This window comes from Manis javanica, chromosome 1, assembly GCF_040802235.1.
Source record: "Manis javanica isolate MJ-LG chromosome 1, MJ_LKY, whole genome shotgun sequence".
Classification (NCBI taxonomy): domain Eukaryota; kingdom Metazoa; phylum Chordata; class Mammalia; order Pholidota; family Manidae; genus Manis; species Manis javanica.
In genome coordinates, this window is record NC_133156.1 from 93,851,891 (window position 1) to 93,877,532 (window position 25,642).

Below are 25,642 nucleotides of genomic sequence, written 5' to 3' on the forward strand. Positions count from 1 at the left end.
TTGTTCCAGTTCATTGAAGAATGTTGCTGGTAATTTGATAGGGATTGCATCGAATCTGTATATTGCTTTGGGCAGTATGGCCATTTTGACGATATTAATTCTTCCTAGCCATGAGCATGGGATGAGTTTTCATTTGTTAGTGTCCCCGTTAATTTCTCTTAAGAGTGACTTGTAGTTTTCAGGGTATAGGTCTTTCACTTCTTTGGTTAGGTTTATTCCTAGGTATTTTATTCTTTTTGATGCAATTGTGAATGGAATTGTTTTCCTGATTTCTCTTTCTATTGGTTCATTGTTAGTGTATAGGAAAGCTACAGATTTCTGTGTTTTACTTTTGTAGCCTGCAACTTTGCTGTGTTCTGATATCAGTTCTAGTAGTTTTGGTGTGGAGTCTTTAGGGTTTTTTATGTACAATATCATATCATCTGCAAATAGTGACAGTTTAACTTCTTTACCAATCTGGATTCCTTGTATTTCTTTGTTTTGTCTGATTGCCGTGGCTAGGACCTCCAGTACTATGGTAAATAACAGTGGGGAGAGTGGGCATCCCTGTCTAGTTCCCGATCTCAGAGGAAAAGCTAACAGCTTCCCGCTGTTTGGTGTGATGTTGGCTGTGGATTTATCATATATGGCCTTTATTATGTTGAGGTACTTGCCCTCTATTCCCATTTTGCTGAGAGTTTTTATCATGAATGGATGTTGAATTTTGTCAAATGCTTTTTCAGCATCTATGGAGATGATCATGTGGTTTTTGTCTTTCTTTTTGTTGATGTGGTGGATGATGTTGATGGATTTTTGAATGTTGTACCATCCTTGCATCCCTGGGATGAATCCCACTTGGTCATGGTGTATGATCCTTTTGATATGCTGTTGAATTCTGTTTGCTAATATTTTATTGAGTATTTTTGCATCTACATTCATCAGGGATGTTGGTCTGTAATTTCCTTTTTTGGTGGGGTCTTTGCCTGGTTTTGGTATTAGGGTGATGTTGGCTTCATAGAATGAGTTTGGGAGTATTCCCTCCTCTTCTATTTTTTTGGAAAACTTTAAGGAGAATGGGTATTATGTCTTCTCTGTGTGTCTGATAAAATTCCGAGGTAAATTCGTCCGGCCCGGGGGTTTTGTTGTTCTGTAGTTTTTTGATTACCATTTCAATTTCTTTGCTTGTAATTGGTTTGTTTAACTTTTGTGTTTCTTCCTTCGTCAGTCTTGGAAGGTTGTATTTTTCTGGGAAGTTGTCCATTTCTTCTAGGTTTTCCAGCTTGTTGGCATATAGGTTTTCATAGTAGTCTTTAATAATTCTTTGTATTTCTGTGGAGTCTGTCGTGATTTTTCCGTTCTTATTTCTGATGCTGTTGATTTGTGTTGATTCTCTTTTTCTCTTAATAAGTTTGGCTAGAGGCTTATCTATTTTGTTTATTTTCTCAAAGAACCAGCTCTTGGTTTCATTGATTTTTGCTATTGTTTTATTCTTCTCAATTTTGTTTGTTTGTTCTCTGATCTCTATTATGTCCCTCCTTCTGCTGACTTTAGGCCTCATTTGTTCTTCTTTTTCCAGTTTCAATAATTGTGATGTTAGACTATTCATTTGGGATTGTTCTTCCTTCTTCAAGTGTGCCTGGATCGCTATATACTTTCCTCTTAAGACTGCTTCTGCTGCGTCCCAGAGAAGTTGGGGCTTTGTGTTGTTGTTGTCATTTGTTTCTCTATATTCCTTGATCTCTATTTTGATTTGTTCGTTGATCCATTGATTATTTAGAAGCATGTTGTTAAGCCTCCATGTGTTTGTGAGCCTTTTTGTTTTCTTTGTAGAATTTATTTCTACTTTTATACCTTTGTGGTCTGAAAAATTGGTTGGTAGAATTTCAATATCTTGGAATTTACTGAGGCTCTTTTTGTGGGCTAGTATGTGGTCTATTCTGGAGAATGTTCCATGTGCACTTGAGAAGAATGTATATCCTGTTGCTTTTGGATGTAGAGTTCTATAGATGTCTATTAGGTCCATCTGTTCTAGTGTGCTGTTCAGTGCCCCTGTGTCCTTAGTTATTTTCTGCCCAGTGGATTTATCCTTTGGGGTGAGCGGTGTGTTGAAGTCTCCTAAAATGAATGCATTGCAGTCTATTTCCCCCTTTAGTTCTTTTAGTATTTGTTTCACATATGCTGGTGCTCCTGTGTTGGGTGCATATATATTTAGAATGGTTATATCCTCTTGTTGGACTGAGCCCTTTATCATAATGTAGTGTCCTTCTTTATCTCTTGTTACTTTCTTTGTTTTGGAGTCTAGTTTGTCTGATACTAGTACTGCAACCCCTGCTTTCTTCTCGCTGTTGTTTGCCTGTAATATCTTTTTCCATCCCTTGACTTTTAGTCTGTGCATGTCTTTATGTTTGAGGTGAGTCTCTTGTAAGCAGCATATAGATGGGTCTTGCTTTTTTATCCATTCTATTACTTTGTGTCTTTTGATTGGTGCATTAAGTACATTTGCATTTAGGGTGACTATTGAGAGATATGTACTTATTGCCATTGCAGGCTTTAAATTCGTGGTTACAAAAGGTTCAAGGTTAGCCTCTTTAGTATCTTACTGCCTAACTTTGCTCGCTTATTGAGATGTTATATACACTGTCTGGAGATTATTTTCTTCTCTCCCTTCTTATTCCTCCTCCTCCTTTCTTCATATGCTGGGTGTTTTGTTCTGTGCTCTTTTTAGGAATGCTCCCATCTAGAGAAGTCCCTTTAAGATGCCCTGTAGAGGTGGTTTGTGGGAAGCAAATTCCCTCAGCTTTTGCTTGTCTGGGAATTGTTTAATCCTGCCATCATATTTAAATGATAGCTGTGCTGGATACAGTATCCTTGGTTCAAGGCCCTTCTATTTCATTGCATTAAATATATCATGCCATTCTCTTCTGCCCTGTAGAGTTTCTTTCAAGAAGTCTGATGATAGCCTCATGCGTTTTCCTTTATACGTGACCTTTTTCTCTCTAGCTGCCTTTAAAACTCTTTCCTTGTCCTTGATCCTTGCCATTTTAATTATTATGTGTCTTGGTGTTGTCCTCCTTGGGTCCTTTCTGTTGGGGGTTCTGTGTATTTCTGTGGTCTGTTCGATTATTTCCTCCCCCAGTTTGGGGAAATTTTCAGCAATTATTTCTTCAAAGACACTTTCTATCTCTTTTCCTCTCTCTTCTTCTTTTGGTACCCCTATAATATGGATTTTGTTCCTTTTGGGTTGGTCATACAGTTCTCTTAGTATTGTTTCGTTCCTGGAGATCCTTTTATCTCTATGTCAACTTGTATACGTTCCTGTTCTCTGGTTTCTATTCCTTCACCAGCCTCTTGCATCTTATCCATTCTGCTTATAAATCCTTCCAGGGTTTGTTTCACTTCTGTAATCTCCTTCTGGGCATCTGTGATCTCCCTCCGGACTTCATCCCATTGCTCTTGCATTTTTCTCTGCATCTTCGTCAGCATGTTCATGATTGTTATTTTGAATTCTTTTTCAGGAAGACTGGTTAGGTCTGTCTCCTCAGGTGTTGACTCTGTGATCTTTGTCTGCCTGTAGTTTTGCTTTTTTCATGGTGATAGATGTAGTTTGGTATGAGTGACGACTCGAAGAGCTGTCCTTCTTGTTGGTTTGTGGTCTTCCTATCCTGGGAGAACAGCGACCTCTAGTGGCTTGTGCTGGGCAGCTGCGCGCAGACAGGGCTTCTGCTTTCTGGATGCTATGGAGCTTAGCTCCGCTGTTGCCTAGGGTGTGGCCTGGCTCGGGCAGCTGCTCCAAAATGGTGGAGTCCCATTGGAGGGAGAGCGGCCGGGAGGGTATTTATCTCTGTAAGGGCCTCCATGCTCCCTGCTGCCCAGGGGGTTAGAGTGCCCAGAGATCCCCAGATACCCTGCCTCTGGACTAAGTGTCCTGCCCTGCCCGTTTAAGACTTCCAAAAAGCACTCGCCAAACCAAAACAACAACAACAAAAAGAAAAATTAAATAAATAATTAAAAAAAAAAGAAAAATGCACGATTTTTTTTGTCCTCAGGCACCCGCTCACCAGTCTTTCTGCCCTGTTTCTCTAGTATTGGGGTACCTGTCCCTTTAAGTCTTCCAAAAAGCACTTGCAAAAAAAAAAAGGGGGGGGGGAAAGAAAAAGAAAAAAAAGTGGCCACTCCCGTTTCTTTGTTCTCCAGCATCAGCCTCAGGCACCTGCTCACCGGTCCTGCTGCCCTGTTTTCCTAGTATCCAGGACCCCAGCATGCACTGTGTCTGCGCTCTGGTGCGGATGGCTGGGGCTGTGTGTTCAGCAGTCCTGGGCTCCCTCTCCCTCCCTGCTGACTCCTTTCCTCCCACAGGGAGCTGGGGCTTATATCTTACCCCCTTCACAAGGAGCTGGGTTCTTGCAGGTGTGGATGTCGTCTGGATGTTGTCCTGTGTCCTCTGGTCTCTATTTTAGGAAGAGTTTTCGTTATATTTTCATAGATATATGTGGTTTTGGGAGGAGATTTCCGCTGCTCTACTCATGCCGCCATCTTGGCTCTGCCTCCCTCCTGCCTTTTTCTTAATGAGCTAAGATTTAATTCTGGGAAGTTATTTGAAAAAAAATTTTTTTTTTTGTATTGCAGCACTGTTTATTCAGTAGGGTCTCAAAAGTATCTCATTTCTCAGTGTACTTACCTAGTTCTTTTTTTTTTCCTTCTCTCTTATCTCTCTTTTTTTTATTTTGATATCATTATATAATCACATGAACAGCACTGTGGTTACTAGATTTCCCCCATTATCAAGACCCACCACATACCCCATTATAGTCACTGTCTATCAGCAGAGTAAGATGCTATAGAGTCATTACTTGTCTTCTCTGTGCTATACTGCCTTCCCTGTGCCCTGCCTATGTTATATGTGCTAATCGTAATGCCCCTTATTCCCTTTATCCCTCCCTTCCCTCCCATCCTCTCCAGTCCCTTTCCCTTTAGTAACTGTTAGTCCATTCTTGGGTTCTGTGAGTCTGCTGCTATTTTGTTCCTTCAGTTTTTTCTTTGTTCTTATACTCCACAGATGAGTGAAATCATCTGGTACTTGTCTTTCTCCACCTGGCTTATTTCACTGAGCCTAATCACCTTTAGCTCCATCCATGTTGTTGCAAATGGTAGGATATTTTTTTTTCTTATGGGTGAATAGTATTCCATTGTATATATGTACCACCTCTTCTTTATCCATTCATCTACTGATGGACACTTAGGTTGCTTCCATTTCTTGGCTATTGTAAACAGTGCTACGATAAACATAGGGGTGCATATGTCTTTTTGAAACTGGGCTCCTGTATTCTTAGGGTAAATTCCTAGGAGTGGAATTCCTAGGTCAAATGGTATTTCTATTTTTAGTTTTCTGAGGAACCTCCATACTGCCTTCCACAATGGTTGAACTAATTTACATTCCTACCAGCAGTGTAGGAGGTTTCCCCTTTCTCTGCATCCTTGCCAACATTTGTTGTTGTTTGTCTTTTGGATGTTGTCCATCCTAACTGGTGTGAGGTGATACCTCATTGTGGTTTTAATTTTCATTTCTCTGATGATTAATGATGTGGAGCATCTTTCATATGCCTGTTGACCATATGAATTTCTTCTTTGGAGAAGTATCTGTTCATATCCTTGACCCATTATTTGAAAATTTTTATAAAATAAAATTTACCATTGATTTTAATCTATGATCAGATTTTGTTTCCACTGACAATATATTTTTGCTCTAAATTTCCTTCTCCTTTTTAATATAATGAGTGAAGGGTATTGATTTTCATGTGTATTAATTTTGTACCCAGCCACATCACTAGAGTTGTCATAATACTCCATAGTTAATTTTGAGTTTCCCAGTATCTACTTCTTTGTTAGGGTCCATACCAAAAGACTTGCCTAATGTCTGCCCTCCCCTCCCCCAAATTTATCTTTATTCCTCTAAATCTTGTGGTGCTTTACCTATAGTGCTTTTATGCTCCTTAACCACTTTCTAGCTTACATTCTGTTTCCTTAGGTTTTTGTTTTAATACCATTTTAGACTTTGAATTCCTTGTGGATAAATTCTATGAATATTTCTTCTTTAACAGTCTTCAGTTTAGTACTGAGTGAATGAATGTGCCCAGTAAATGGCTGTGAAAATATTCTGTGAGGCAAAGAATGTTAAAATAGCATTGGGGACCATCTATGGAGAAGTGTAGAGTCCATATTGTAAAGCTGAGGCTTTGAAAGCATTACATGGCAAGGGTGGATGTCTTAGTTGCACATGTAGTGTGGCCCTGAGGGAATGAAGAAAGTCTCTCAAACTGGAAGAAGGAATAGCCACTGCTGCTTAACTGATGAAGTTTCCTTCCTGTGGGCAGATACCATTTGTATTACTTAGCTGAAAGGTGTAAAGTGTAAGAGTTCTCTTCCTTTGACCATGACCCTCTGGTTAGACACTTGTGAATTAGGGCTTTTGTAAAGAACTTCTTTATGTGAACATTCTTCACTATTTTAGTCATTTTAATTCTGACAAAGGAATTGGTGTGGCCTGTTGTGTTTTCTCCAGCTTCTCCCTTCCAAGTACATGTGGAAACTAGAACCAGAATACATGAGAAATATTTTCAAACATGTAGGAAAAAAATGAGAGAATAATATCCTAGTGTCCATGTGTCCAGTATCCAGATTAACAAATGTTAATGCTATTTTTGTTTTCCTTTATTTTTAGGGAGAACTAAATAAAACATCATAAATACAGTTGATGTTCTCTTTGGACCTCTCCCTAATCCCATTTCCCTTTCTCTTTTCTTCCCCAGAAATAATTGTGTTCCTGAAATGGGTGTAAATCCTTCCTGCCTGTGGTTTTATACTTATATCTTTGTCCATAAATTCCATAGAGCATTTAGTGTGCTTTTTTATTTTAAAATTAAAAATTTTTTGTGATAAAATATACCTAATATTTATCATTTTAATCATTTGTAGGTGTATAATTTAGTGGAAGTAATCATACTCATCACTATTATCCATTACCACCATTTATACCCAAAACTTTATCATTCCCAACATAAACTCTGTACCCTTTAAACAAGAATTCCCTTTTATTCCTTGCCTCCATTCTCTAGTAATTTGTACCCTCTCTGTCTCTCTGAATTTGCCTATTCTAGGTACCTAATGCAAGTGGACTCATACAATATTTGTCCTTCTGTGTCTGTCTTATTTCATTTAGCTAATGTTTAAGGTTAATCTGTGTTGTAATGTATTAAAATTTCATTCCTTTCTATGGTTGAGTAGATTTTTGTGTGAATATTGCTTTTGTCTGTCCGTTCATCTGTTGGCAGATGCCTGGATTGCTTCTACCTTTTGTCTATATGAATAATGCTGCTCTGGACGCTGGTGTACAGATAGATATCTGTTGGGTCCATACTTTCAATTCTTTTGGATAAATACCTGAAAATGCAATTGCTGGGTTATATGGTACTCTATGTCTAAGTTTTTGAGAAATTGCCAAACTGTTTTCCACAGAGGCTGCATCATTTTGTTTAATGTGTTTTTAAACTTTATATGAATGACATCATTTTTGTACATATACTGACTTAAAAAAAATATCAGTGTTGATATATGCAGCTGCAGTTTGTCATAGCTACTGTGTAGTATTCTATTGTATACATATTATAATTTACTCATATATACCATTATGATGTGTGCTTATTTAGTTTACCCTAGTTTATAAACAGTCCTGTAGTGAACATTATAAATGTCTTCTTGTGCGTATGTATGTCTTAGAGTATGTACTTGGAAACAGTGCAATCATAAAATATGTCTCTTAAGCTTTACTAATTACTGCAGAATTGTTCTCACACCAGCAGAATGGGGGAGTTTCCATTTCCCTATTCTTCTGATGCTCATTATTATCTGATGGGTGTGAACATGGTATCTTGCTGTGTTCATCTTGCATTTCCTTGACAGCGAGTTAGGTTTATCATCTTTAATTTGTTTAGTGACCATTCAGGTTTATTTATGTGTGAATTTCCTGTTCATTGCCTGTACCAGTTTTTCTTTGAAGTTATTTTGTCTTTCTAATTAAATTTTAGGAATTTTGTATATGCTCAGAATACTGATCTTTTGTTTTAATATTTCCTGATCTGTGTTTTATGGTATCTCTTTAATATAAAACCATGAGGTCCAATACAGTATGCATTAATATAAATTAGATATAAGTTTAAGTTAATTAAGATTAAATAAAATTAGTTCATTTCCTCAGTAGCCCCGTGACTAGTGACTACTGTACTGTATGGCGCTGCTACAGGACATTTCCATCATTGTAGAAAGTTCTGTTGCATTGCCCTGATATACAAATTTTAAACTTTAAAATCAGGTTTGTCATATTTCATTACGTATTATGATTTTTGTATCTTTTATAAGAAGTCCTTTAGTACCCTAAAGTCCTGTAGATACTCTCTTATATTTCCTTTTAAATATTCTGCTTTTCATAATAAGTCTTAGGATACATCTAGAGTTTATTTTTTATGAATAATGTTGATGTGAGGTCAAAACCTGATTATATGGATTTTTATTCTAACATCATCACTGTAACAGTTGATGCATTCCCCGCTGAGGTGTCCTGCCTCCTCTGTCACTTGCCGGGTTTTAGTGTGTGTGTGTTTCTTTCATGTTGCTCTTTTTTTTCCTCCTGGTATTTAAATTTTTCTTCTTTCTCTTCCTCCTTTTACTTATGTTTTTGTCTATACCAGGTTGTTTTAATGAATATGCCTTTATGATGATTCTTGATATCTGCTAGCATAAATTCTTCTGCTCCTCTTTTCTTGAAAATTGGCCTGAATATTCTTTTTTAACCAACTTTGTTTTTTCATTTCAAATCTGGGGTCAAGTTTTTTCAAGTTCCTCTACGAAATAAACACTCTTTTGGGATCTTCTTTAAATTGCATGGTATTTATGGAATAGTCTGATGATAATTGGTATTTTTACACATTTGAGTCTAGATTCTAATAGTCCTTTTATTCTAACTTTATGTCCCTCAGAAACATTTAGCAATTTTCTTCTTAAAGGTGAAGCACATCTTTTAGTGGGATTTTTACTGCTTGGTTATGTTAAAATTCTAATATGAAATTTAATTTAGGATTTTTATTTATAAATGAGCCTGCTGTATAATTTTCTTGAGTTGCTTTGGTGTTTTTGGAATCAAGGTTATGCTAATCCCATTAAGTGTGTTGGGCAGCTCACTTTCCATCTCTTTCTGTTTTCTGAAACAATTGATAACTGAGTTCTAGAAAATTCTAAACGTGTTTTTCAGCTTGCAAGGAATACTTTGAAAAGTATCCAGGAGACCATGAGCTCCTTTGGGAAGTTGAAGGTGTTGGACACTGGTACCAGCGAATACCAGTCACCAGAGCATTACAGAGAGAAACACTTAAACTTACAGGTAAGATTGTTTTTAGTTTGAACACACATTTAGCTTAAAAAGCAGTGCCTAATGGTTATATGTTACAGTCCAGAGTAGTCGCATATTGTAATGTGATCTTGCTAGTAACAGACCCTCTCTTCTAAAGTTTGAGTTTTGTATTAACATTTGACTGATGAGTAATAGGAGGACCTAGAATAACCAGCAGAGTATAACAATCCAGTGGGAATTGGTGGGTAGGAAATAAACAGATTACTGAAACAGCACAGATAGCATCAGGGGATCAAAGGTAGCTCCCACCCAGTCTCATGCATCTCTCCTCAAAGCCACTAAGTATATAGGTTACTGTTTAAGACTAATTGCAAGGTTTCATTCCAAGATACTGGTGAAGGGGCTATCCCACACCTTGATTTTCAGCACCCTTCTGTTGAAGCTGCTCTTCAGGGTTTTTGTGAAAATCAGTACAAACAAAATCATAATTAAAAACAAATACTAATAGTGTTATAACTTTTTAAAATTCTTCTACACACAGCAATTTCTCAGAATGAAGCTAAAAGACCCGTGTGTGGAGAATATGGTCTTGCATCTGTTCCAGAATATGAAGCACAAACTGAAGACAATCAGTCTAGTGAGATGCAGCTAACTGTAGGTATACTGTATGTTTAGGAATAAAAATTCTTCTGTTTCTTTAAAATAGATTCAGCTAATATTTAATTTTTGAAATGTTATAATTCAACAAACTTATATAATTTCCACTTTGTTAGTTTGTTTGGCATCTTCTGTTAATTGGTTACTAAGGACTTAATTTTCTTTGAAAAATAATTTGGAATACACATAAAATAATACAGAAGAAAATAAAAATCTATAATCCCACTACCCCAGACATAGGAACTGTTAATATTTTTCTGTATGTACTTAACATATATTACAAACATATATATCTGCATACCTTTTGATTGGTTTTTATTTTATGCTACTTTGAACTGCTTTTTTTTTAATGTAAGCATTTCTATGGCATTCCTATTTTAAAACATAATTGTTAAATAGCAGCACATTATTCTATTATATGTAAATACTATCACTTATTTTCTTAACATATTATACTAAAATTTTTTTACACTTAAAAGTGGCCCAGCAGTGAACACATTTACAGATCTATCTTTGTTCATATCTAATTATTTTCTTGAAGTAGAATTAGTAGTAGGGCAAAAGTTATGAAGTTAATGTGGAAAGTTTAAGGCTATACATGCTAGGTTTTTATAGACTATAATGCACTTTGCAAATACTAGATAACCTGAAAGTGGAAGGACAGGTCTCATTACTGAACTCTAGAGGACTTGACAGATGCTTTTCTTTTTTTTTGGCATAGTGCTTTCTTTTTTTTTAATTTTTAATTTTTTAAATTTTGGTATCATTAATATACAATTACATGAGCAACATTGTGGTTACTAGATTCCCCACATTATGAAGTCTCCACCACATACCCCACTACAGTCACTGTCCGTCAGTGTAGTAAGATGCTATAGAATTACTACTTGTCTTCTCTGTGTTGTACTGCCTTCCCTGTGCCACCCCTCTTACATTATGTGTGCTGATTGTAATGCCCCTTTTTTCCCTTATCCCTCCCTTCCCACCCATCCTCCCCAGTCCCTTTCCCTTTGGTAATAACTGTTAGTTCATTCTTGGGTTCTGTGAGTCTGCTGCTGTTTTGTTCCTTCAGTTTTTTCTTTGTTCTTATACTCCACAGATGAGTGAAATCATTTGATACTTGTCTTTCTCCACCTGCCTTATTTCACTGAGCATAATCCCCTCTAGCTCCATCCATGTTATTGCAAATGGAAGGATTTGTTTTCTTCTTATGGCTGAATAATATTCCATTGTGTATATGTACCACCTCTTCTTTACCCATTCCTCTACTGATGGACACTTAGGTTGCTTCCATTTCTTGGCTATTGTAAATAGTGCTGCGATAAATAGGGATGTATATGTCTTTTTGAAACTGGGCTCCTGCATTCTTAGGGTAAATTCCTAGGGTAAAAATCTATAATCCCACTAGGAGTGGAATTCCTAACTTAAATGGTATTTCTATTTTTAGTATTTTGAGGAACCTCCATACTGCTTTCCACAATGGTTGAACTATTTTACATTCCCACCTGCAGTGTAGGAGGGTTCCCCTTTCTACCACATCCTTGCCAACATTTGTTGTTGTTTTGTCTTTTGGATATTGTCCATCCTAACTGGTGTGAGGTGATATCTCATTGTGGTTTTAATTTGCATTTCTCTGATGAATAGCATTGTGGAGCATCTTTTCACATACCTGTTGGCTATCTGAATTTCTTCTTTGGAGAAGTGTCTGTTCCGATCCTCTGCCCATTTTTTAATTGAATTATTTGCTTTTTGTTTGTTGAAGTGCATGAGCTCTTTATATATTTTGTATGTCAACCCCTTATCAGATATGTCATTTATGAATATATTCTCCCATACTGTAGGATGCCTTTTGTAATGGTGTCCATTAAAAAAAACTATATCTAGTTTGATACAGACCCAGTTGTTCATTTTTCCTTTTGTTTCCCTTATTCATGAAGAAGTTGCTCATGTTTATGTCCAAAAGAGTTTTGCCTGTTTTCTTCTAATGGTTTTAAAGTTTCATGACTTACGTTTAGGTCTTTGATCTATTTCGAGTTTACTTTTGTATATGGAGTTAGGCAGTAATCAAGTTTCATTGTCTTACATGTAGCTGTCCAGTTTTGCCAACACCAGCTGTTGAAGAGGCTGTCATTTCCCCATTGTATATCCATGGCTCCTTTATCATATATTAATTGGCCATATATGCTTGGATTAATATCTGGACTCCCTATTCTGTTCCACTAGCCTATGGGTCTGTTCTTGTGCCAGTACCATATTGTCTTGATTATTGTGGCTTTGTAGTAGAGCTTGAAGTTGGGGAGTGAGATCCCCCCCCCACTTTATTCCTCCTTCTCAGGATTGCTTTGGCTATTGAGTGTCTTTTGTGGCTCCATATGAATTTTAGAACTATTTGTTCCAGTTCTTTGAAGAATGCTGTCAGTATTTTGATAAGGATTACATTGAATCTGTAGATTGCTTTAGGCAGAATGGCCAATTTGACAATATTAATTCTCCCTATTCAAGAGCATGAGACAAATTTCCAGTTAGTGTCCTCTTTAATTTCTCTTAAGAGTGTCTTGTAGTTTTCAGGGTATAGGCCTTTCACTTCCTTGGTTAGGTTTATTCCCAGGTATTTTATTCTTTTTGATGCAATTGTGAATGGACTTGTTTTCCTGATTTCTCTTTCTGCTAGTTGATCATTAGTGTATATGAATGCAAGAGATTTCTGTGTATTAATTTTGTATCCTGTAACTTTGCTGAATTCAGATATTAGTTCTAGTAGTTTTGGAGTGGATTCTTTAGTGTTTTTTATGTACAACATCATGTCATCTGTAAACAGTGACAGTTTGGCTTCTTCCTTACCAATCTGGATGCCTTCTATTTCTTTATGTGGCTAGGACCTCCAGAACTATGTTGAATAAAAGTGGCGGGAGTGGGCATCCTTGTCATGTTCCCTATCTTAGGGGAAAAGCTTTTTCCTGTTCTTGCTGTTAAGTATGATGTTGGCTGTTGGTTTGTCATATATGGCCTTTATTATGTTGAGGTACTTGCCCTCTATACCCATTTTGTTGAGAGTTTTTATCATGAATGGATGTTGAATTTTGTCAAATGCTTTTTCAGCATCTATGGAGATGATTATGTGGTTTTTGTCCTTTTTGTTCATGTGGATGATGTTGATGGATTTTCGAATATTGTACGATCCTTGCATCCTTGGAATAAATCCTAATCGATCATGATGACTAATTTTTTTGGTGTATTTTTAAATTTGTTTTGCTGTATTTTGTTGAGTATTTTTGCATCTATGTTCATCAGGGGTATTGGTCTGTAATTTTCTTTTTTGATGGGGTCTTTCCTGGTTTTGGTATTAGAGTGATGCTGGCTTCATAGAATGAGCTTGGAACTATTCCCTCCTCTTCTACTTTTTGGAAAACTTTAAGGAGGATGAGTATTAGGTCTTCACTAAATGTTTGATAAAATTCAGCAGTGAAACTATCTAGTCCAGGAGTTTTGTTCTTAGGTAGTTTTTTGATTACTGATTCAATTTCATTGCTGGTAATTGGTCTATTCAACTTTTCTGTTTCTTCCTGCGTCAGCCTTGGAAAGTTGTATTTTTCTAGAAAGTTGTCCATTTCTTCTAAGTTATCCAGTTAGTTAGCATATAATTTTTCACAGTATTCTTTCACAATTCTCTGTATTTCTGTGGTGTCCATGGTGATTTTTCCTTTCTCATTTCTGATTCTGTTTATGTGTGTAGACTCTCTTTTTTTTTTGATAAGTCTGGCTAGGGGATTATCTATTTTGTTTATTTTCTTGAAGAACCAGCTTCCGGTTTCATTGATTCTTTCTATTGTTTTATTCTTCTAGAGTTTATTTATTTCTGCTCTAGTCTTTATCATGTCCCTCGTTCTACTGACTTTGGGCCTCATTTGTTCTTCCTTTTCTAGTTTTGTTAATTGTGAATTTACGCTGTTCATTTGGGATTGTTCTTCTTTCCTGAGGTAGGCCTGTATTGTAGTATACTTTCCTATAAGCACAGCTTTTGCTGCATCCCTCAGATTTTGTGGTGTTGAATTATTGTCATTTGTCTCCCTGTATTCCTTGATCTCTGTTTTTATTTGGTCATTGATCCATTGATTATTTAGGACCATGTTATTAAGCCTCCATATGTTTCTGGGCTTTTTTGTTTTCTTTGTGTAATTTATTTCTAGTTTCGTACCTTTGTAATCTGAGAAGCCTGTTGTTACAGTTTCAATCTTTTTGAATTTACTGAGGCTCTTTTTGTGGCCTAGTATATATGATCTATTCTTGAAAATGTTCAATGTGCACTTGAGAAGAATGTGTGCCCCATTGCTTTTGGATGGAGTGTTCTGTAGATGTCTATTAGGTCCATCTGTTCTAATACGTTGTTCATTGCCTCTGTCTCCTTATTTTGTCCTTTGGAGTGAGTGGTGTGTTGAAGTCTCCTAAAATGTATGCATTGCATTCTATTTCCCGCTATAATTCTGTTAGTATTTGTTCCACATATGTAGGTGCTCCTGTTTTGGGTGCATTGATATTTATAATGGTTATATCCTCTTCTTGGACTGACCCCTTTATCATTATGTTATGTCCTTCTTTGTCTCTTGTGACTTTCTTTGTTTTGAAGTCTATTTTGTCTAATACAAGTGCTGCGTCTCCTGCTTTTTTCTCCCAATTAGTTGCATGAAATATCTTTTTCCATTCCTTTACTTTCAGTCTGTGTATGTCTTTGGGATTGAAGTGAGTCTCTTGTATGCAGCTTAGACAGGTCTTGTTTATCCATTAAGTGACTCTATATCTTTTGATTAGTGCATTCAGACCATTTACATTTAGGGTGATTATTGATAGGTATGTACTTATTGCCATTGCAGGCTTAGGTTCATGTTTACCAAAGCTTCAAGGGTAATTCCCTTACTATCTAACAGTCTAATTTAACTCACTTAGTATGGTTTTACAAATAATAACCTAAACATTCTTTTTTTCCCTCTTTTCATACTCCTCCATTCTTTATTTATTAGATATAATATTCTGTATTCTTTGTCTATCCCTTGATTGATTTTGGTGGTAGTAGATTTGATTTTGCATCTGCTTAGTAATTAATTGTTCTATTTTCTTTGCTGTGGTTTTATTTCTCCCGGTGACAGCTATTTAGCCTTAGGAATACTTCCATCTATAGCAGTCCCTCCAAAATGTACTGTAGAGGTGGTTTGTGGGAGGTAAGTTCTCTCAGCTTTTGCTTATCTGAAAATTGTTTAATCCCTCCTTCAAATTTAAATCATAATCTTGCCAGGTAGAGTATTCTTGGTTCGAGGCCCTTCTGCTTCATTGCATTAATTATATCATGCCACTTCCTTCTGGCCTGTAAGGTTTCTGTTGCGAAGTCTGATGATAGCCTGATGGATTTTCGCTTGTATGTGATCTTTTTTCTCTCTCCAGCTGCTTTTAAATGTCTGTCCTTATCCTTGGTCTGGCCATTTTAATTATTATGTGCGTTGGTGTTATCTTCCTTGGGTCCCTTCTGGTGGGTGATCTGTGCACCTTCATGGCCTGAGAGACTATCTCCTTTCCCAGACTGGGGAAGTTTTCTGCAATTACATTCTCAAAGACACTTTCTATCCCTTTTTCTCTCTCTTCTTCTTCTGGTACCCCTATAATGTGAATATTGTTCCATTTGTATTGGTCATACAGTTCTCTCAATATTCTTTCATTCTTAGAGATCCTTCTTTCTCTCTGTGCCTCAGCTTCTTTGTATTCCTCTTCTCTAATTTCTATTCCATTTACCATTTTTTCTACTATATCTAATCTGCTTTTAAATCCCTGCATTGTATGTTTCATTTCAGATACAGAATTTCTCAATGATTGAATCTCACTCCTAAATTCATCCCTCAGTTCTTGAATATTTTTTCTACCTCCATAAGCATTTTTATGATTTTTATTTTGAACTCTCTTTCTGGCAGATTGGTGAGTTCAGTCTCATTTGGCTCTTTTTCTGATGTTTGTAAGATTTTTTTTTTGAACCAAGTTTCTTTGACATTTCATATTTGTATGTGGCCCCCTCTAGTGTCCAGAAGCTCTAGTCTCTGGAGCTGCTCAGCCCCTGGAGTGATGTCTGGGGTTGCAGGGGAGTGGTTCTGGTGCCTGGGGGGAGGAATGGGCTGTTTCCTGATTCCCGGCTGTGTGCCTGTCTCCACTGTCAGAACCACAGGGCTATCACACAGGCGTAAACCTCTGTGCTTTGCCTCTGTAGCTGTTATAGGTGGGGCCTCCCTCTGGCTGGCCTGATGCCTGCGAAGGGAGTGCTGGTATGTGAGCCAGTGCCAGCAGGCCAGGAGGAAGGTGCAGGAGGCTGTGTATCACAGTGGGGTGCCTCGGAGCTTAGTAGCCAGCCAGAGTGATGGAGTGTCTGCAGCTCCTGAAAGTTCCCAACCTGCTGGGCAGAGCATGCCCAGACAACCTTGTCCTCCTATCCCTTCTCCTGCACAGCAAGCTCCGTGCAAACCCTGGTCCTTCGACAACCCTCTCATTGCTAGGTAGCCTCTTACACTGTCCACCTTTCCTTTGTCCCAGAGCAGCCAGATGTGGATCCCTGTCCTCCATAAATGGCTGGAATCTCAGTCTCTCCAAGTATTCTGCCTGTCTTAGCTTTCCAACCCCACTAATCTCCAGAGCACCATGCAATGTAGGTTTGTGCTCCCAAAACAGATCTCCAGGGCTGGGTGTTCAGCAGTCCTAGGCTTTCTCCCCCTCCCTGCTCTATTTCTCTTCCTCCTGCCTGTGAGCTGGGATGGAGGTAGGGCTTGGGTCCCACCCTATCAAGGCTTTGGGATGTTACCCTGTTTTGTGAGGTCTGCTCTGTTCTCCAGGTGTATGCAGTCTGGAACAGCCTTCTTTCATTTTGCTATTTTAGGATTAGTTGTATTAACTGTATTTTCGTATTATATGTGGTTTTGGGAGGAGTTCTCTGTCTCATCTCTCATGCCGCCATCTTGAATCCTCTCTTGACAGATGCTTTTCTGTATTAACTATATTTTCATAATATGTGTGGTTTTGGGAGGAGTTCTCTGTCTCATCTCTCATGCCGCCATCTTGAATCCTCTCTTGACAGATGCTTTTCTGTAATGTACTTGTTATTAGTTAAAATATGGGTCCCCTGATGGGATTTTAGAAATCTATTAATATTCAGTGTTTTGTTGTAGCATTTAAAACAGTCATATTTCTTTTTCACATGGGTATCTGAGTATGTTTTTAGTGAGTGTTGAATATGTCTATGTAAATGCATTTCCATTTCAGAGACAAGTGCTTTTGGAAATTGTGCCTCTTATTTACCTGTCTTAATTAGCATGAGTGTTAACTATTTGAAAAATTTTTGAAGCATTTTTAAGGAATAATATAAATAACATAGTTACTATATATAAAGGAGTTAGATTTTTCGTTTTATTTTTTTTACATTTGGAACTTCAAATTTCAGAATAAGCTGTGGTTCTGTTTTGTTATAGTCCAAATTTCTCAGATTCATTTAGTATTGGTCAGATATCATACAACCAGGGATAGTAGAAAAAATTTACTCTTCCCATACATGTAGTGAGATCAGTGATTTACTTTAATATTAAGCCAAATAATTTTAAATAATATAATTCTGATGAGAATATATTAAAATTGCACCATGTCATAAGGTTGGCAGCATACATTAGATTTTCTTTCATTTTAGAAATTCATAGTCTTCATATAACTTAATATCTTAATTAGTTCAAGGAAAATATATCATGTTAAACTCTCTTAAACAGTAACCACATGAGGTATGGTTTTGTTTATTTTAACTACAGGGTATATTTTTTTAGCTTTATTGAGATAATTGACAAAAATTATACATATTTAAGATGTACAATTTGATATGTTGATGTACATGGTGAAATGATCACTACATGATTTATTCTCAGTTGAGGATAATATTTCTGTTTGCTTTTCCAATTTTTGGACATAAAATAGTACATGTATTTCTTGTATGGTACTTTTTAAACCTTTTATTTATTCATCTTTGTCTAAGTCCTAACCCTGTCTAGTTGAACACTTCTTGAAGACAGGATTTTTATGTTATCGTGTGTGATAGGTTGCTCCCTCATTTGTCTGTGTCCTATAAGCAGACATTTGACATTCTTGAAGTCTGTATGCCTACCATATAGTAGGATTTCAATGGAAGTGTGATGAATGAATGGGTAGCAGTGTATATAATAAAACAGGTACTGTAGCAATCATGGGACATACAAAAATAGGGCTCCTATAAGCATGGGAGAAGTAGATGGTCCATTATTAGAAATAGATACATAAGCAAATTACCATAGGATAATACTTGCCTGAATAGAGCATAGCAAGTGATTGAAAGTACATGGCAGAGTATTACTACTACTCGTGGACTGGAATAGGTGAGTAGTAACTGAGCTGACTTTTTCCGTAACAGAAGTTGTTTGGGCATTCCAAAGAAGGGCATGTCAACAAGCACAGGTGTGAAAGAAAATGGTATGTTTGGAATGTAAGAGGTGTTTAGTATTGAAGAGATTGGGAGTTTGTATTCTAGGCCGTGATGAGCCATTATAGTTTGTTTTGTTTTTAAAACAAAGGAGGGGCACAGTTTGTGACTTAGAAGTATCTCTATGATCGGGGTGGAGGGGATTACTGGACATGTGATAGAGCAGGGGTACCCCGCTAAGGATGATATTGGAATAGTTCACATTAAAGATGGTAAAGGCCTGAACTAAAGCATTGGTAATGTAAAGGAGGGGGCAGCTTTGAGAGATTCTGCAGAGTCAAAATTGGCAGGCTTTGTGGTTGGTTAAATGAGGCATAAGAAATCATTACTGTTTCACAGGTTTTTGGCCAGAATGGCTTACTGAATTGTTATTGCCATTAACTGAGGTAGGGAATAGTAATGGGAAAAGAGAAGAGTTCAGTTTGGGACCTTTTGGATTAGAACTGGGTGGAGCATCCACCGGGAAGATACTTCATTTGAATAGAGGTTTGGAAATCAGGAAAGAAGTTAGGGAGTTGAAAGTGTATATTTGGATTCATGAGCAAGTAGATGTTGAAGTAAAGGTAGTAGGTATTACAGAGGAAGAGCATGTGAACTGAAAACAGAAGGTAGCTCAGGACAGAATACTAGGGAACTGCATGCAGTGTTACACTAGTGTAACATATTTAGATGGCTTGATAAATTCTTAGGCTGATAATAACTGAGGCTGTAACACAGACTTTTATATCTTGTGTGAGTTTTCTTCATTGATGAAAAGTGAATACAGAAATATCATAATAGAAAAATGTTTTAAAAGATTTTATTCTGTGCTGAATGAAGTAGATCCATAGAGTGAAAAATGATCTAAAACTTTTGGTTTTAACCTGTATCTCTATTGTAGATTGATTCTCTAAAAGATGCCTTTGCAAGTACTTCTGAAGGTAAGAAATTCTGCTGGGCTGTCAGTAAGTGAAATGCTTAGAATTAGGTTATGTATTTGTGTGTGTGTGTATGTGTATTAGAGTAAGTGATGACTTAACCAGCTGCAAAAGCTGAATCTGGGTTCTAATGCCACCACTACTGCTGATTTTGCTGTTCAGAGTAAGTTTGCTGTACCTCTTTTCCTCATGTCCTCACCTGTAAAATAGGGACAGTAGTATCTACCTTGTTTATTTTCCAAGCTTTTGGGAAAGAATATAAGTAAAAATGCAAAAACACTTTGCAAAGCTCAAGGTAACAGGGAAGTGTGAGGAATGAATATTGACTAAGTTACTTCATAATTTGGAAAATAATTGTTTTTCTCACATTGTTTCTTGCCTAGTGTGAGAGAAAAGTGTGTAATGGTGGGGATATAAGTATAATTACCATAGTTCCTGCATTTCTGTGCATTTTAACAGGTAATCTTTGAATTCATAATAAATTGTAGTTTTGGTGTTTTTCTCAGGTCACGATAAAACACCTGTTTCCACTCGTACTCGAAGTAGTCATCTGAAACGGCCAAAGATTGGAAAGCGGTTTCAGGATTCTGAATTTAGTAGTTCTCAAGGGGAAGATGAAAAGACTGCTCAGACTTCACCTACAGCTTCAATAAACAAGTAAATAATTATTTATTTTACTCTCATTAGTTTATTTATTCTTATTTTTATATTACTAGTATTTACTATTTAAGGAAGAGGCTATTATATTGTTTGTACAACAAACGACCTTGGTGTAGAAATTTCTGTTTTCTTTTGAATTCATTTGAATTCTTTGAATTGTCTCTTTGTGGTAGAGGGAGAAATTGCTAATAAGAGAGTGGAATAAACTCACAGTTTAATCTCTCATGTATGAAAATCCAGGAGAATATTATTCCAAACGAGTCATTATCACCAGCTTTGAATTTCACAGTAACTATAGTTTTTAGTAATGCTGAGGTTTATAGTCAATTTTTAAAACCTTCAATTTTACTTTATAAGGGGTTTGTTTTACTGGGTGGGATGTTGGACATAATGTAAATTAGCAATAACCATAAATAGTGTTGTCAACTCCTCTAGGATTTTAGTAGTCAGCTGAATCTACAGGACACTTGGGTCAAAAGTTTATTCTCTATCTTCCCTTGAATCCTAAGGAAAGCAAAATTAGACTTTTGCTCTAATAGGCCTACTAGCTGCTTCTGAGTCAGCCATTCATAGCTCTGCCATTTTTAGCTGTGAAATTATTTCACTCAGTTAAGAATTCTGATAGTTAGGCTAATTTCATTATGTAAATAATTTTAAATTTGGGTAATTGAGTATGTAAATTTCATTTTGGTGAAAAGTTCATGTTAAAGGCAAATATAAGTAAACATTTAGCAATTTGTGAAAAGAATAATCTGAGAGTTGAGATAATTAATTATGCTCTTTGCACTGAGCGACATTTTGATTTACTACCCATTTTAGAAGGGAATGTAACTGCATTTTAAATTGAACATCCTAGAACTATTGTGGAATTTTGTTTGCCTTTCATTAACAGAAGAGTAACAGTAAGACTTAATGCTTGAATGCTTACTCAGATACTACGAAGAATAAAACTCCGTCTTTGCCCTTAAAATGTCGACGGCCTGGTGGTTTCTAATACACATCTGTATCAGTGATTCTGATGAAAAGCATGGCAAAGTGGATGGGGATGGTACACTAATAACTGCACAATGCTGTGATGCAGAGGAGAGCGTGATTGATTCCATTTGAGAGGATGGAGAGATTTGGCATTTCAGCAAGGCCTTCTTCAGTAGAAACTCAATAACAGAGAAGACTTTATAGCCCAGCGTTCCACAAACTATAGTCTATAGGCCAAATCTGGCCCCATCACCTATTGTTGTAAATAAAATTTTGTTGTAATATATCCATGCTCATTAGTTTACCTGTTTATTATGGTTGCTTTTGTGTTACAGTGGCAGAGCTGAGTAGTTGTCCAGAGACCATATGGCCCACAAATACTTATAGCCAAGGAAGTTTGCTGACCTTTGGTTTGTACTCCTGCTGTCCAAAGAACTTTCTGTGATGGAAATGTTCTATATCTGCCCTGCCCATTATGTCAGCCACATCCCAGTGTGCCCATTAAGTACTTGAAATTTGGCTAGTGAGGAACTTAAGTTTTAATTTCATTTAATTTTAATATATACAAATAATGACGTGTTATGCGGCTGCTGTACCACGAAGATCTAGATAACAGGAATAACACGAGCAAAGGCACAAAGCAAGAAGGAATGTTGATAAGGTTAACTGGTATGTAAGGTAAATGGCTGCATATAGTAGGAGATAAAAATACAAGGGTCTGGTCATGTTAGGCTTTGGAAGGAGATATACTGTTTTCTCTAAGCCACAGGAAACCATTAGAATTGTCTGAGCTGGTCTGTTACAGGTACAGATACATGTGTTAGAAACATAGCTCTGAAAATTACTAAAGAAAGAATGTAGTACAGGTCTGAGGGTGAGGTAGGAAGAAGTTACAGTGTCCACAGAGAAATTGGGGTGTGAAGGAGGCCCATGAAGTAGGAATAGAAAGTTAGGGATATGATATGTTTGAAAGGCATTTCAGAGGTAGAACTAAACCATATCATTATTGTCTGAGCTGGCATTTTTGAGAATGAAAGGGGCATTATTAATAATTATGACAGTGCTGGGACAAAAGCTATAAACTGGACTATTCCATCTCAGTACGTTCAATTTAATGGAATAAGATCCAATCAGAGTAAAAGAAAGGTCTGGTTTAATGATTAAGAAGATGGTGATATTGTTAATCAAACTGGAGAACAAGGTAGGAAAGAGTACAAATTTATAAGATGAAGAAATTGATTTTGGGTCTGTAAATTTTGAAGTTATTGACTGGACAATACTTAGTTGATACTCTAAAGCATTACTTTATTATTAAGAGATTACTGAAATTTTATATTCAACCTTAATAAAATACATAAGAATGGTTTTCTTTTGTATTCTAGACTGGAGTTTGCTGCACGCACATCAGAGAGCTCAGAAGAGCTCCTGGAAGAAGAACCTGAACAGAGTGTGATTGAATTTGAGGATGAAAGTGTTGATAAGGATGCTTGGCCTACACCAGAAACCCAGACCCGTCTAGAAAAGCAAGATGGTGAAAAGGTAAGAGATCACTTATTAAATAAAATGAATGGAAGTAACCTAAGTTTTAACTTTTTTAATCATGTATTTTAGATGTTAGAAATTGTATTTAAAAATAAATTTAGGTGTAGAAATTGTATTTAATGTTAAAAATCATATTTCTATATCAAGGTCAGCAACTGGAGTTGGGGAGAGAATAAAGTTACAATAATCATTTCATACTTCAAATGGAGTTCTTAAAAGTTTGACATACAGCAAAGATAAACTAGAAATGTTTAGTAAGGCCCCTCAGTGCACTTAAAATGTAAATTAATTTGTGGAATTAAACATACTTAAGAGGAGACACAAATGATGTCACTATAAGGTCTACTGCATGGAACCATTTAGAGTTGTTAGCTTAAGTTTCAACAAGCCTTCAGCTGCACCCCTATTTTGGTTAGAAGGATAGAGTTAAATTTTGTCCAGAAAAACAAATATATATGACTACAATTGATTTACAAATTACTACATTCATTTTTTTTTAACACTAGAAAACAAATGGGAAAATCCTGTGTGACTAAGTAAACTCTGAAACTCTGGCTTGATTTCTACAGCTCCTCAAGTCTTTGTCCCTATCTTCTTTTTTTCTTCTCTGTCCATTTCCTTTCTTTCTCTTCTTTTTCTTTAATATTGTCAATCTTTTACACTCTACAGGTTCCTTATTTCTTCTTCCGTATGTTTTAAGTTTCTTTTAAAATCTTCTACCTGTATGCCAAGCCTATGAACAAGTGAAATTCCATTACCAATTTTATTTTCTTAACTTACTCCAATTTAGCTCCTGCTTCCTGTACATTATGAAACTATATTTTTGAATGGAAATATTTTTCTTTTCTTGTAAAAAATTGTGAAAGTAAAGCACATATTTTAAAAAGGGGTTAGGAGGCTCTAGATGTATTTGGGAATATATATATATATATATTTTTTTTCTCTTTCATAAACTTAAGATTATACCATACATACTTCATGTAACCTGTTTCATTTGCCCAACAATACATTGAACACATACTCTTGTAGGTCACCAGTGACACTTCAGTTTAATTCCAGTGGCTTTCCTTACCTAAACCGACTACTTTGTCTTCCCAGGATTCTCTAGTCCCCTGGCTTTATAACACTGTTGTACTTTGGTTTCTTGGTTTTCCTGTCTCTGGTGGATTTTTGTTTGTTTGTTTTATTTATTTTTTGACTCTGGTGCTTCCTGCTCTTTTTCCTCTATTTGTGTCTGTTAGAAGCTCAGACTTTCTGCTCTATGGTTCATGCTCTCTTTTTAGAAAATATATCCGGTATAATGGCTCAACTGTCATCTCTGTGAGGATGACCAATAACTCTAGACTTTTGATTCTGGTCCAGTTAGTAGTCACATAATGTTACTTGTCTTCTCAATATTTCTATTTACACAGAAGTCTTTTATCATCTTAAATTCAATATAATCTCTATTCTTATCACTTCTGCATTGAGCATTTCTCCCTGTTTCTTATCTTTCATTCTGTTCCCAAACCTAAAACTTGAAGGACTGAGTTTTTCTCTTCTATTACTGCTCACATTTAGTCACTCACCAAAATTCTATTTTTTTAAGCTTTTCTGAAGCTTTCTTATTTTCTTCTTTTAACATTTCTTTTACCCTATTTAGTCCTTTTAGGAGTTTTATTATAATTGCCTTCTGTGTGCAATCTATTCATACTATCTGGTCAGATTAATTTTTCTGAGTCTCTGATTTCAATATCCCCATGGAAAACCTCCCTTATATGATTTCAGTAGTCCTATAGAATCCAACCAAATTGATTTCTGAGCACTTGAGTGCATCAGGTTTAAAAATTTTTTAATGGTAATAAATTACCCTCTAATTATTAGAATGTCACTAGGATTAATTAGAAATATTAGACATTAAATAAAAACTTTATAAATTTATGAACATTGGAAGAATTTTAGAAATTGGAGAGTTAGTGTTACCAGATTGACTTTACATATTTTAATGTGAGGAACAAGATTGTTGAAAGATGACTCTGGGTTGTCTGGTTGTCTGGACAATGAGCTAGCTGAGATTGAGGGCTCCTTCTCTCAGCAAGAAGCTATATTGAAACTCAACTTTCCACAGGACTGGTAGTGCTTCCTTCCCTTGGTAGGGTTACTTGTAATTTCCCATGGGTCCCAAAGATTCCAAGAGCTGATCTGCTGGCCAATAAAGAGCTGGCACCAAATCTAGATTCTCCTTGGTGCCTTTTTACTGAAAAGATTCTTCCTATTATTCTACAAGAAGAAAGAGCAAGAAGCAGGCAGGGTCTCTCCACAGAACCTTAGACTCATACTCTGTCTGCAGAACATCCTGGTCCTCCATGAGAACAGGGGGAATTTGGGATACTTACGGTTTCTTTTCTTTTACTGACCCTGCCTCATAAGTGTCCCCTTTCCCCAGTAAGACTATCTGCTGATGCATGCCCTATAATGTGGTAGAGTTTATGTTGAGTCCTGGTGCATGACAGGTGGGGACTGAGAATGGACCCATCTTGCATGAAAAATAAGTCTGTCATCATGTCCTCACTTACTTTCCCCTCTGATTGTATAGGAATCTGAATTAGAACCTATGAACGGTGAGATAATGGATGATACTCCTAAGACTTCACTTATAACTGAAGAGGAGGACTCCACTAGTGAAGTTTTAGACGATGAATTAAAATTGCAATCTCTTAATTCCAGCGAAGACTCTATGAATCTTGTTCCACTGGTGGTAGAATCTTCAAAACCCCCTGAGACTGTTGCACAGGATAAGGTGAGGGGGGAAATAACCTAGTTTTTTTAGAGTTAAAATGTTCCAGTGTTGACATTGTGGGACAATGTAATTACATGTATATTCCTTTACCTTAACATATACAGTCTGTCAGGACAGTTGAATTTTATGTTGGAGTAGGTATTTTAAGAAGATGCAATCAATAGTAGTCCGTAAAATCAAAACTCTCTAACCTTACTGATAGCTGACTTATG

The 25,642-nt window shown here is 36.5% G+C and overlaps 1 protein-coding gene across 3 annotated transcripts in view; it reads left to right on the forward strand.

The window, feature by feature from the left end:
* Window positions 1-25,642, forward strand: part of FAM169A (family with sequence similarity 169 member A) — a 68,673-nt gene that overhangs the window by 40,063 nt on the left and 2,968 nt on the right. For all 3 annotated transcript variants that reach the window (XM_037000365.2, XM_017647752.3, XM_073235057.1), the window contains 6 exons: window positions 9,281-9,409; window positions 9,921-10,033; window positions 19,438-19,477; window positions 19,981-20,131; window positions 22,492-22,648; window positions 25,227-25,430. In XM_037000365.2, coding sequence (XP_036856260.2) covers window positions 9,281-9,409; window positions 9,921-10,033; window positions 19,438-19,477; window positions 19,981-20,131; window positions 22,492-22,648; window positions 25,227-25,430 — 794 coding nt within the window. The remainder of the gene's footprint in view (window positions 1-9,280; window positions 9,410-9,920; window positions 10,034-19,437; window positions 19,478-19,980; window positions 20,132-22,491; window positions 22,649-25,226; window positions 25,431-25,642) is intronic.